General features: G+C 41.3%; 1 protein-coding gene across 1 annotated transcript in view; it reads left to right on the top strand.

Moving 5' to 3' along the window:
* Positions 1-11,827, top strand: part of MSRB2 (methionine sulfoxide reductase B2) — a 28,175-nt gene extending 16,348 nt beyond the window's left edge. The window contains exons 3-5 of the mRNA XM_008063642.1: positions 303-379; positions 10,554-10,701; positions 11,611-11,827. Of these exons, the coding sequence (XP_008061833.1) occupies positions 303-379; positions 10,554-10,701; positions 11,611-11,715 (330 nt within the window). The 3' untranslated portion in view covers positions 11,716-11,827. The remainder of the gene's footprint in view (positions 1-302; positions 380-10,553; positions 10,702-11,610) is intronic.
* The last annotated feature ends 648 nt before the right edge of the window (positions 11,828-12,475 follow it).

Raw genomic sequence — 12,475 nt, forward strand, 5'->3', positions numbered from 1 at the left:
CAAGACTCTGCTCTCGCTTTCTCACGGACTTTGATATTCTTGGATGAAAGGTGCTACATGAATACAAAGCATTATTAATGTCATAATTTGAATATTTGGCACAGTAAAACCCGGACTGTAAGTAAGTCTGCAGGCTGCTTCGTTGGGTACATTATAATTTTCTCTCTAGTGATATTTGCACTTAGTCAAATTTAGTACAGAAATTCCTTGATTTGAGGACTTCTCTAGGATTGGAATCTGCTGTATCATCTCCTACTGGTAGTATGAGAAACCTGAGCATGACATATTGAATTTACTTTCAGCCTTTCAGTGGGATCTACCTGGATAACAAGGAGGCAGGGATGTATCACTGTGTGTGCTGTGACAGTCCACTCTTCAGGTAAGGTAAAGTCTCAAGTGCTGCAGGGGAGAACAGACCTTCAAATTCATGCAGCTCTTTCTCATTTGTGGCCTTGGGTAAATAAATACCCATTATAACTGTGTGTGTGCTTTTTTTTTTTTTTGAGTTGGAGTCTCACTCTGTGGCCCAGACTGGAGTGCAGTGGCCGCTCCTGGCCACCGCAGCCTCCACCTGCTGGGCTCCTGCGATCCTTCCGCCTCTGCCTTCCGAGTAGCTGGAACTACACGCCTTGCTAATTTTTTTGATTTATTGTAGAGATGAAGTCTCGCCAAGTTGCCCAGGTGGGTCTTGAACCCACGGGCTCAAGCAATCCACTCACCTCGGCCTTCCAAAGCGCAGGATTACAGGCTGAGCCACTGAGCCTGGCTTACCTATGTTTTTAAAAATCAGCCCTTCTCATTTGACATTGTTGCTATAACGAGAGCTGTTCATATAAGATACTTGCCTGTCTTGATTTTTTTCTCGAGTTTTAGAACCGGTAACATGACTTCTTAGCTCATATTTTTCCTTTCTGTATCCCTGAGAAGTAGTAAAAAATAAAACTTGGTGGGCACCTTACAACAAAGCTATTAGAATTTTTTAGAAGGAAATTCTTTAAGGAAATACATAATTATATTTGTTGGGCCGTGTGATTAAAACTATATCTCTTCCAGAGAAAATGGGTTTATAATCTAATTTAGGCAATGTAGAATTTTATGAGGATAGATTCCCCACAATGCTTGACAGTAGTGAATACCATGCCCTCTTCTATGTCGCTAAAAGTAAATTTAATTGTCCCTCAATTTCAAAGCCTCTTTTAAGTCAATCAGGATCTGAAATCTCTCCACAGAGGCTTTTTTGTTTAGACATGCAGGAAGCAGTCTTTTAAAAAGTAGATTCGATGAAGAAGAAAGGAAAATATCTTTGAAGTCCTGTTTTCAGAACTTCAAAGATGTTTTCCTTTCTTTTGCATCTACCCTAAATTGGTTTAGAATAAAATATAAATCAAGCCAGCTCTGCACATCGTCCATTAGACATTCTGTCTGTCCTCTGGGCTTTAGGTGTCCCAGGCTTAGGAAGCAAGGATTGCTAGCGAGGATGAGGAGCCGTGAGCATCAATTTTCCTCCACACTCACAGAAGGGCAGGCCTTTGCCCAGACGCATTCCCATTATCTAAGAGGGCGGTCAGCCCAGGATGGCATGGAGAAAACTGGAAGGAGGTTAATTTTTACACAGGAAAATGTGAGACCCATATTTCTGAGACATTAGTTATTCCTTGACCTTTGGCTCTGTTAAAGAAGAGAGGTGGGACTTGGGGATAGCCAGCAGACTTTCAGCCAAAGAACCATGTTGTCAGGGTGTCAACGACTGCCTCATCACTGTGCGGTCACCGGGCAGTGTTCGATGTTGGTCTTTGGACTGTGAAGACAAGATGAGAAGGCATCCTCGTAAGTGAATTGCAGGGCCCCCCACCTCCTTATTCCCTGCTCCAGCTGGACTGTGGACTTTCCTCCGCCCTGCACCGGCCTCTTGGGACTTTCCCACCCCATTGTATGCTAATTACAAGTTCCACTTATTCTTGGATCACAGATTTCTCCATGAAGATTGCTCTAATAGCACACACAGTGGTGATTTTGTTTTCTTCTTTAAATTCCTATTAATTTGCTAATACCGCATAATTTTGGACTTAATTGTTCTATTGGTCCACATGCTTTATTTAGTTGAGGGGATAAAACTGATAAGCTCCTTGAGTTCCTTAGCTATGTTATACTTCTTGGACATACCTCATGGAGATTGTTATGAGGGTTGAATTGTGTCTCTCAAAAAGATATGTTGATATTCTGGAAATGTTTATGAGAACCTACTCTGGAAATGTTTATGAGAACTGAGGCTTAGAATCTCTGAGTAACTTGCTCAAGGTTACATATCTAATAAGTGATTGCACTGGGATTCAGGCTCCAGTGCACCGAACAGTGCACCGTTCCTTAGAGAAGGAACCATGAAAGAGCAATGAAAGAGCTCTCTGGGCATGTGCTAGGCTTGGAACTCAAGCTTTTCATCAGACCTCTCATCAGCTCTCTGTAATGCCGTTATCTCCTTTCACGTGAGGAAACTGGGATTTAGGAAGATGAAATAACTTGCCCAGGGTTTTGCAGCTTACAGGTAGACAGCCAAAACATGAGCCTAGCTGGGCTCAGTGGCTCAGCCTGTAATCCCGTGCCTTTGGAAGGCTGAGGTGAGTAGATTGCCTGAGCCCGCGGGTTCGAGACCCACTTGAGTAACTTGGCGAGACCTCATCTCTACAATAAATCAAAAAATGAGCCGGGCGTAGTAGTGCGCACCTCTAGTTCCAGCTACTTGGAAGGCTGAGGCGGAAGGATCGCCAGAGTCCAGCAGGTCGACGCTGCGGTTGCCGGGAACGGTGACTGCCCTCCAGCCTGGGCGACAGAGTAAGACTCCAACTCAAAAAAACAAAAACAAAAAACATGAGCCTACAGTCCTCATACTCTAAAGCCCACACTATTAACTGAGCTCCCATAAGCCACATAGGCAGTGCTGTAGAACTAGGTGCCATCGCCCTCTGGTGCCAGCTTTCTGAATTACAGGCATAGGTCCCCCAGAAGACATAACTAGCCTCTAAAATGTATGCCCCGCTAGTTTAACCCACGAACTCCCTTTCCTGAGTCTTGTTCCCAGCCATACCTGCCAGATTTAGTGTTGCCTTATGATCCTATAGTGGTTGGAATGAATTTGGTGCACGATTTGCAGAGCTGCTGGCTCTCCAAATTAGAGACTTGTAATCAAAGGTATCCAGGTTAAGAACCCTTTTAAGAATGTTATCACACTCCAGACTGTCATTTCCTTAACTTGGAATTAAGTGACATTGCCCGTCTCCCCTGCTTCCTCTCCTCCTCCCCTCCTTCCTATTCTTTCTTCTCCCCTCTTAAACCTACTCTGGAAATGTTTATGAAAATCTAATGTGGGATATTTCATAGTCATAAATCTTCTTAAAATAGGAGAAAACAGAGTTCACTTTTTACATAATATCCTGATGTCCTATGTGTCACGAATAGCTAAGTAATACCATTTAAATACCTTTTGTGTAGTCACATCTCCCCAAATGAATGGAAATTCTTCTAAGAGGTTAGGGTTGTTGTCAGTTATCACCAAGATGCCTCTGTTGTTGGTTTGGGGCCTGTGGAATTTCCAGAAATGAAGGAAAACCAAAGTAAATAAATGTATAAAACAAAAGAAAAGCCTCTTACAGTATATGATTCAGAATGTTTTTCACTTTTATTTCTTTTTTTTTTTTTGGAAGTAGATTTCATTTCTTTTTTTATTTTAAGGATGTGGGATACAATCAGAGTTAGGTACCTAAGTGGTCATCATACAGGTGAAGTTTTGGCTTCTCACTGGTCCTCACTTCACCTCATTTGGGATCAGGTACCCTTATTAGTGTTATGTGCCACCCCCCATACCCCAACAGTGACCCGCTCAAGGACAAGCCTTGTAACATGGTAATCATTTAAATATGTATATTGGAACTTCTGATTAGCTTTAATATTTAGGTTCCTAGTCTTAAATTATGTCTGCTGGGTCTCTCATATTAGTAAAATCTCCAGATTCTGCTAATTGCATCAATAAAGGTTTATTGTTTCCCATAAACTACTTTAGAGAATTTTTATTAGTTTTAGATTTATTCATTTAAAAGATTTTATTATATTCATAACTCTCCATCAAAATTCTTTTAATGAGTACAGGTTTATATAATATTGTAAGTGGAAAGACTGTGATTAAAAGATACTTAGAATGTTTTTCTTAGAGCAGAGTAACCAGATGGATTTTTGAAACCCTTGGAAGAAGGTTGCAAAGAACTGAATGTGTGGGCCCTTCTAGTTGGACCCATGGTTGCTTACATTTCATGGATATCAGTTATTAACAATAAAATGATATTAAAGATAATCACTACTGACTTATGTATCATGTGTCAGGCACTATCTTAAACATACTATATACAAAAAGTGAGGCAATAATGCCATTGCTGTTGTTAACTTTAAAAAATCACTGTCTGTATCACATAAGCGGACCTTGAACAATTATCATAATACTATAAGAAAGGGGTTGGCAGTAGTGGAAAACTGCCAGAAGGTGAGGGAGTGAGATTGACAGTAATAGGAAACTGTCAGGGGAGGGGGCCACACCTCATCAGCATGGGTACCTGCATGATGAGCATTTGTATACGTAACCCTGAATTGTACCCCACATCTTTAAAATTAAAAAAAGTCACAGTCTGTAAATTTGGAAAAGGAGACTTTATTTCTTATAAATGGTTATAGACTATAAGGTGGCCATCCTGCAGGCTGGGAAGCACAACTTCCAGCCTCCAGCCAAGACCAGAGATAGGCACTTCATAGGAGGAGGGGTTGGGGTGGAAGCTTTATGTGAACAGGTTGGCTAAATATACATACTCAGCAGGTTATAAGAGGAGCTATGAATTTTCATGAAGTGGTTCTGATGCATGTGTTTTGAACAAACATACATATAACATGGGGTGGAGAGTTAACATTTACTCGTATTATAGTTAGGCCCTATATGTCAAAAGGTCTTTTCAGGACATGAAGGCATGCAAGTGCTCAGTCTATGCAAACTGCCAGGACCAGTCCATGGTCGATAGTCTTCTTAGGAGAAAGTTACTACAGTTAGTCTCCTGTCAAATCAAAGCTGTAGTTGTGGCTTGTGGAATAAGGCATCAGTCAGTGTGTGGTGAAACTATAGTTGCTTCAACACTTCTTATCTCGAGGCTAGTGCTTTTTTAGCTGTTACAAGAAGAAAAACCTCATGGCAGTTAGAACATAGTTTATGCTTTAATGTAGGGGTATGCGGCTTAACCCTTGCCTGGCATAGCCTTAAGTCCTATTTATAATTTAATATTTTATTGCTGCAAAGGGTCCGTTCTATCTTATGATTTCAGTTTTAACATTAATGCTGATCAGTTGTTGTGTTTAAACCATAAAAGGGACAGAGTATAACGAGACATGTCTGACCTCCCATCCTGTCATTACCAGGAATTCAGTTTTAAGGTTTCTCTGGGGTCTCCTTGGCCAACAGGGGGTCTCTTCAGTTGGTGGGCCTTAGAATTTTATTTTCACTTTATACTATTTTGTAGATTAAGACACTGAGGCTCCTGTTGGGAGCCACAACTCCTAACAGAAGGCAAAGTAAGTGTTACCTGAAAATGGGAAAAACGCTGGCTAGGAGCAAGGCCCCAGCTAAAGCAGCCGGCTGTGCTGGAGGCAAAGCCCCATGGATCCCATTGATGGGCCCCCTTTGATCTCTAGGAGTATGTGCATAAGACAGAAAGTACCCCTTTCTGATGAAGCATTAACTGATAAGCGAGGATGATGTATTGGTGAAACTGAAGTTTGAGACATGAATAAGGAACACAGCAAAAGCACAGCCATTAGAGACGCTAGAGAATGTTTAGTTACCTTCATCTCTATAAAAAGCAAAACCATTGTGTATAAAGAAAATAAAAGAACTTTCCCATTCTTTATTTTTAGTGGTTAACAGACCCTATACTAAATTAACACCTTAGATGGGTAAGATGGAGGAGGAAGTTTGTGAGACCGGAGACAAGTCAATCCTGAGGGCAGCTGCTTTTAAGCATAATTTAAGAAAGTATAGACATAATAGATATAAGTTTATAAGAGTAAAATGATCTAGTAGTATAAGTATAATAATATAGGAGAGAATAGTTAAGTAGATAAAAATAGAATAATGATTAAAGATAATTAGATAAAAAATAATTAAACAGAAAACAAATATAGGATATAACAGTAGTCAAGTATAATTCATATAAAGGTTGTTAAGCATTATTAGATTATGATTCATATAAGTAAAATAAGAATAAAGATAGATACATAATAGAAAAGTTTATAGAAAATAATTAAAAATAATAAAATTAGTTATAAGAAACAATAAAATTAGTTGTAGATGTAAACGCCAATATATTGCTGTTAAGTTACATGTAAGAATTGTTAGAAATATGATATAAAAGGGGTAAGGGTTGAAAGGTTACAGTTAATTATTATTTTTATTTATTTATTTATTTTTGAGTTGGAGTCTCACTCTGTCGCCCAGACTGGAGTGCAGTGGCCGCTCCCGGCCACCGCAGCCTCGACCTGCTGGGCTCCGGCGATCCTTCCGCCTCAGCCTTCCAAGGAGCTGGAATTACAGGCATGCACTACCACGCCCAGCTGATTTTTTGATTTATTGTAGAGATGAGGTCTCGCTGCCCAGGCGGGTCTCGAACCCACGGGCTCAGGCAATCCACTCACCTCAGCCTCCCAAAGACGCGGGATTACAGGCTGAGCCACCGAGCCCGGCTACAGTTAATTATTTTTAACAAAAATTGTTTCATTCCTGTCTCTTGGTTTTAACATAATGGAAACAAAAAAAGAATAGGGAGGAACAAATAAATCATTGTAGAACGTTTGATTATAAAAGAAAACATAATGTAAGCTTTTGTGGGCATATGTGTGAGGGGGTTGAGGGTTGAAAATGCCTTATATAAACATGTGAAAATTGAATAAACTTTGGAAGAGTCCTGAACTCGACCCAGGGAGTTGACTTGTGTCTTCTTCGCCGTGTCTGATTCTCTCGCCTTAGGCCCTAACCCTTGTGTTGGAGCTGGACTCTAACAGGCTCCAAAAGATTAAATAACTTGCCAAGGTCTTACAGATATAACAGACAGATCCTGGATTCACGCCCAAATCTTTCAGAAGTCAAAGCCTTTACTCTTAAAGGATAAACCTGTGGTCCTCAATGCCTAGTCTGAGGACTCCAAAGGTTCCTGGGAAAGACCTTTCTAGGGGCTTTTCCAACCACATATCCACCTGAGGCCACATCTTCCCATACTTCAATCAAAAAAAAACATTGCAACAGATTGAATGCAGAGGCACAGATGAAGTTTCATTTGTCATTTTTTAAAAGCCAGCCATTATTAATTTTCTAAATTTTATTTTATTTTATTATAATGATGTGGGGTACATGTCAGGATTAGGCACATAAGTAATGTATGTGCAGGTGAAGTTTGGGCCTCCAAATGGTCCTCACTTCCCCTGATTTAGGATCAGGTACCCTTTGTGTTGTTACATACCCTCTCCTCCTCCTTCCCCTGGCAGTGTCTCACAACTGCTGATCCCTCCCTTATGCTTTTGTGATAAGTGTTCAGATCCCACTTAGGAGTGAGAACATGTGGTATTCAGTTCTTTGTTTCTGAGATAGATTGCTAAGAATGATTGTCTCCAATTCCATATAATTTGCTGAGAAGTGCGTGATTTTGTCCTTCTTTATGGCTGTGTAAATGTACCACATTTTCTTTATCCAGTCTACTTTCGATGGGCACAAGGGTTGGTTCCATGTTTTTGCTATTGTGACTAGTGTGCAGATATCTTTTTTGTAGAATGATTTGTGTTCTTTCAGGTATATTCCCAGGAGGGGAATTGCTGGATCAAATGGAAGGTCAATTTCTAGTTCTTTTATATATTACCACACTGTTTTCCATAGTGGTTGGACTAGTTTGCACTCCCACTCATAGTGTAGAGGCATTTCCTTTTCTCCACACCTGCGTCAGCATCTACTGTTTTTTGATTTATTAATGATGGCCATCCTTACTGGGGCAAGGTGGTATCTTAGTGTGGTTTTGATTTGTATTTCTCTGATGATTACTGAGGCTGAGCATTTTTTCATGTATCTGTTGCCTGTTTGTATGTCTTCTTTTGAGAAGTGTCTATTCATGTCCTCTGCCCTTTTTTTTTTTTTGAGTTGGAGTCTCACTCTGTCGCCCAGCCTTCCAGGTAGCTGGAACTACAGGTGCGCACTACCACGCCCGGCTAGTTTTTGATTTATTGTAGAGATGAGGTCTCGCCAAGTTGCCCAGGCGGGTCACGAACCCGCGGGCTCAGGTGCCCATTTTTTAATAGGGCCATTTCTTTTTTCCTTTTGGCTTGTTTGAGTTCCTTGTAGATCCTGGATATTTGGCCTTTGTCAGATACACAGTTAGTAAATATTCTTTCCCAGCGGGCTCAGGTGCCCATTTTTTAATAGGGCCATTTCTATTTTCCTTTTGACTTGTTTGAGTTTCTTGTAGATCCTGGATATTTGGCCTTTGTCAGATACACAGGTAGTAAATATTCTTTCCCAGTCTGTGGGTTGTCTTCCAACTCTCTTGATGGTTTCTTTTGCTGTGCAAAAGTAAAGGCAGACAGTTAAGAGATTTTTTAAATTGCAACAAAAAAAAAGCACCTCTTCTCACTAAATGTTTCATTATGGAAAATATAATTGTATATCCTAAAAATCTGTTATGTTAGCATATAATAAATTTATTTCAAGTTGAGTGTCCCTAATCTGAAAATCCCAAATCTGAAACTTTTTGAGTAAATGCTCATTGGATTTTGGTTTTTGGATGATGGATGCTCAGCTATTGAGAATAATGTAAATACTCCAAAATTTGAAAAGATCTGAAATCCAAAACATTTCTGATCCCAATCATTTTAGATAAGGGGTACTCAACCTGCATTTTAAAAAATAATTTAATGCGTACATACATTTAAAATTCTTAGCTATAATTTCTAGTTTGTTAAATATGGATATATGCAATTTTATATTTATATCCACATTTAGCTAGATCCACGCGCAGTTACCGGAATGATCTGTCCCACAGAAATTGATTTCACTGCACTTTTACTATCAAAGCAATTGCCTTGTTGCAGTGAAAAGATTTCTTGATCCTTTGATGCTAAAGGCTTCTTTCTCGATGCACATCAAGGATCTAAACATACATGGTGCTTTGTGGACTGTGTTGTATCATGTAACACAGATCAAACCCATGTGTTCCAGTGGTAAAAAAAGAAGAAACACGGAAAAGGAGCAACACGAAATATTAGTGGTTGGAGGAAGTCATCATGGTCTTGGTGCATCGTGGGAGTGTTAGATCTGATGATACAGCCACATTTAGCAATAGGAATTATCAGGTTACCTAAATCAAAAAATCTGATTGCCTACCAAGGATTCAAAAGCTACCTCTGGCCACTTCTTAGTGGTGTGAAATCAGACAAGCTACTTAGCCTCTTAAAGCCTCAGTTTGTAAAATGGGGATAATATTATTTATCCTACCGGGGAGTTTTGAAGATTTAAGGGAATACTCTGTGAGCATGATATAAAGCCTAGCACAGTGCTGGGCACATGGTGAATGCTCCTGAATGTTCGCTATGATTATTGTTATTATTTGTTAAGCCTAGGCACCCTGCCCTAAACACTACAGTTAAGCCTAATGCCTCCCAGGGACTAATGAAGTTGAAGGCTGGATGGGACCAGAGAAGCTAGCAAGAAGAGAAGGAAGAGGAGAAGGAGGAGAGGGAGGAGGAGGAGCACCGCAAGCAAATCTGCTCACCAAAGCCCCACTCTTTAAATGGCGCCAGAGATAAGCTCCCTTAAATGGCACTGGGAAAATAGACTTTAAAAAGAATGCAGTGGCAGAGAGATAGCTCTCTTTGTCAGACCCAGTGAAAGACTGAGGACAGAAGAAAGAGTGGCGAAGAACCAAATTCCTAAACACAGAAGCAGGCTCAGCTGAGGGCACTGCAGAAACATTGAGAAATGCAGCAGCTGGGCTCGGTGGCTCAGCCTGTAATCCCGCTCTTTGGGAGGCTGAGGTGAGTGGATTGCCTGAGCCCGTCGGTTCGAGACCCGCCTGGGCAGTTTGGCGAGACCTCATCTCTACAATAAATCAAAATTCAGCCGGGCGTGGTAGCGCGCACCTGTAGTTCCAGCTACTGGGAAGGCTGAGGTGGAAGGATCACCGGAGCCCAGCAAGTCGAGGCTGCGGTGGCCGGGAGCGGCCACTGCACTCCAGTCTGGGCGACAGAGTGAGACTCCAACTCAACAACAACAACAAAAAAAAAGCGAAATGCAGCGATCCTCAGAGCGGTCTCGGGACCTCTCTAAATCCAAACGTTCACAAGGACCCCTGTGAGTTTTTGTTTATAAAGTTGCATAGAGAGAGAGAGCGTGGAATGAAATCCTCACTAGAACGGTGAGCTGAGGTATGACACACCCTGTTAATGTTAATGACGTGTCTTTAGTAGCTGTAGTGTCCTGAATTTTCCCACAGTTCTGAGAAAAAGTACAGCTCCGGCACTGGGTGGCCTTCGTTTTCTGAGGCTCATGGTACGTCTGGCTCTGATGAAAGTCATACAGGGATCCTGCGACGTCTGGACACCGCATTAGGATTGGCTCGCACAGAGGTCGTCTGCAAGCAGGTGGGTTTTTTGTTTGTTTTGCTTCCCCTGATATTGCCCCAACTGCCATAAAGACATCTCTTGTCCTTGGCATATCTGGTGTCCTTCTGTGAGGGTATTTTTGTCATCAGAACACATTGAATTTTGACTTGTGCCAATAATGATTCCCTCTCTCCCATCATTCTGGGCACTGCGGATTAAAAAAAATGGCTTCCCCAGCCCCTCTCTGAAGTAACCTTGCCTGGGTCTAGTCTTCCACAGAGCTAGGATCAGAGGCAGCATCTGAAGGAAAGAGTCTGCCCTTCACATCTTTTTGAGCAGGGACAGACAGCAGGCAGGCCCAGCACGAGGAGTCTCTTCGCCCTCCTTCTCCTTCTGCAATGTGTCACCGGTAGGCAGAACTGTGTTGCAGGTGATGCCAGCATGCTATGCCTTCGGTGATCCTGGTAGGAGAGAGTGGCTGAAATCCAGACTGAAAATTCATTTTTATATCCTTGGGTGCTCAAATTTTCTGACTTACAGGATTTGCAAACTGATAAAGATAGTTTAGCTTTGCCTTCAATAACAAGTAGTAATAATACGGCATTAATCAGTACTTGCTCAGGAATTGTGTTAATGCTTTATATGTATCACAGCAATTAATTGTCCCAACAGCTCTCTTATGTAAGTGCAATAATTATCCCCATTTTGTAGATGAGTAAGTCAAGGCCTAAATGTAATAACTTGCTTACATTCTACTGATAAAGTAAAACTATTTACCACGATTGTGCTCTGCATTTTTTCTTTCTTAGTTGAATTCTATGTAACAGACCTCTCCCTACACAAATGTCAGACTCTGGAGTGGGGTAGTTATATTGGGCGCATCCATCTGGTTATAGGTAAAAAGCTTTGTTTTCTTTGGGAAATGACGGAGGCTTCTCTCCTTTGCAGTGTGAAGCCCATCTTGGCCACGTGTTTCCTGATGGACCCGGGCCCACTGGTCAGAGGTTTTGCATCAACAGTGTGGCTTTGAAGTTCAAACCCAGAAAACACTGACCCTCTCCAGGAGTCCCTGTCTCTTGCCACCCTTCATTTGTACCCTCAATTTCCATAGTTCAGCTGAATGAATTGTTGTATTTAGTATAAGACTGGGCTGAGTTTGCTGCTGCATCCAGCGAGTCATGGCTTCTCTTAATTTATCTGCCCAGAATCAAGCAACCCTACCTCAACCCCGAGCGCTTGGACAGTGGAACTTCATAAAATGATAGAAGGGCAGCCATTTCCATCGAACTGACTTCCGTAGGCTTTGGCTGGGACCACGGGGTATGACTCTTTGGGGACATTAGAGGGCTGATGGGCTAGAGAGCAAAAGATTTCTACAAAAATTCCCTGTGCTTTTCACTGTCATTCAATCCTTCACACACATACATAGGTAAGGGGTGGAGTGAAAAGTGGAGGTGAAAATATGGAGTCCAAGGAATCAACAATCCCAGCATTGACCAGTAGGGCTGTGGAGAGCTGCACTCTGGGAGGCATTTATGGTGAGCGATGAAATGCAGCATCCTTTTTTCAAAATTTTGAATGTTTTGAACATTCTCCTTCCAACCTTTCTACCCACAAATAAACTGCAATGGGAGTTTGTTAGATTTCAGTGAGTATGAATAAACGTTCACTCGTATCTTCTGGCTACAAAGCTAAAGTTTAACATGTTAAATATTTACTAAAATTCATGTTTGTTTTTTGTCTAAGTCAATGAATGTGCCCTTTTATAAAAATGATTTCAGGTCAAAACAACAAAAAAAGATCAAAGGGTAGC

The sequence above is a fragment of the Carlito syrichta genome, unplaced genomic scaffold (assembly GCF_000164805.1).
Source record: "Carlito syrichta isolate Samal-C Ts95f unplaced genomic scaffold, Tarsius_syrichta-2.0.1 Scaffold306975, whole genome shotgun sequence".
NCBI classification, from domain to species: domain Eukaryota; kingdom Metazoa; phylum Chordata; class Mammalia; order Primates; family Tarsiidae; genus Carlito; species Carlito syrichta.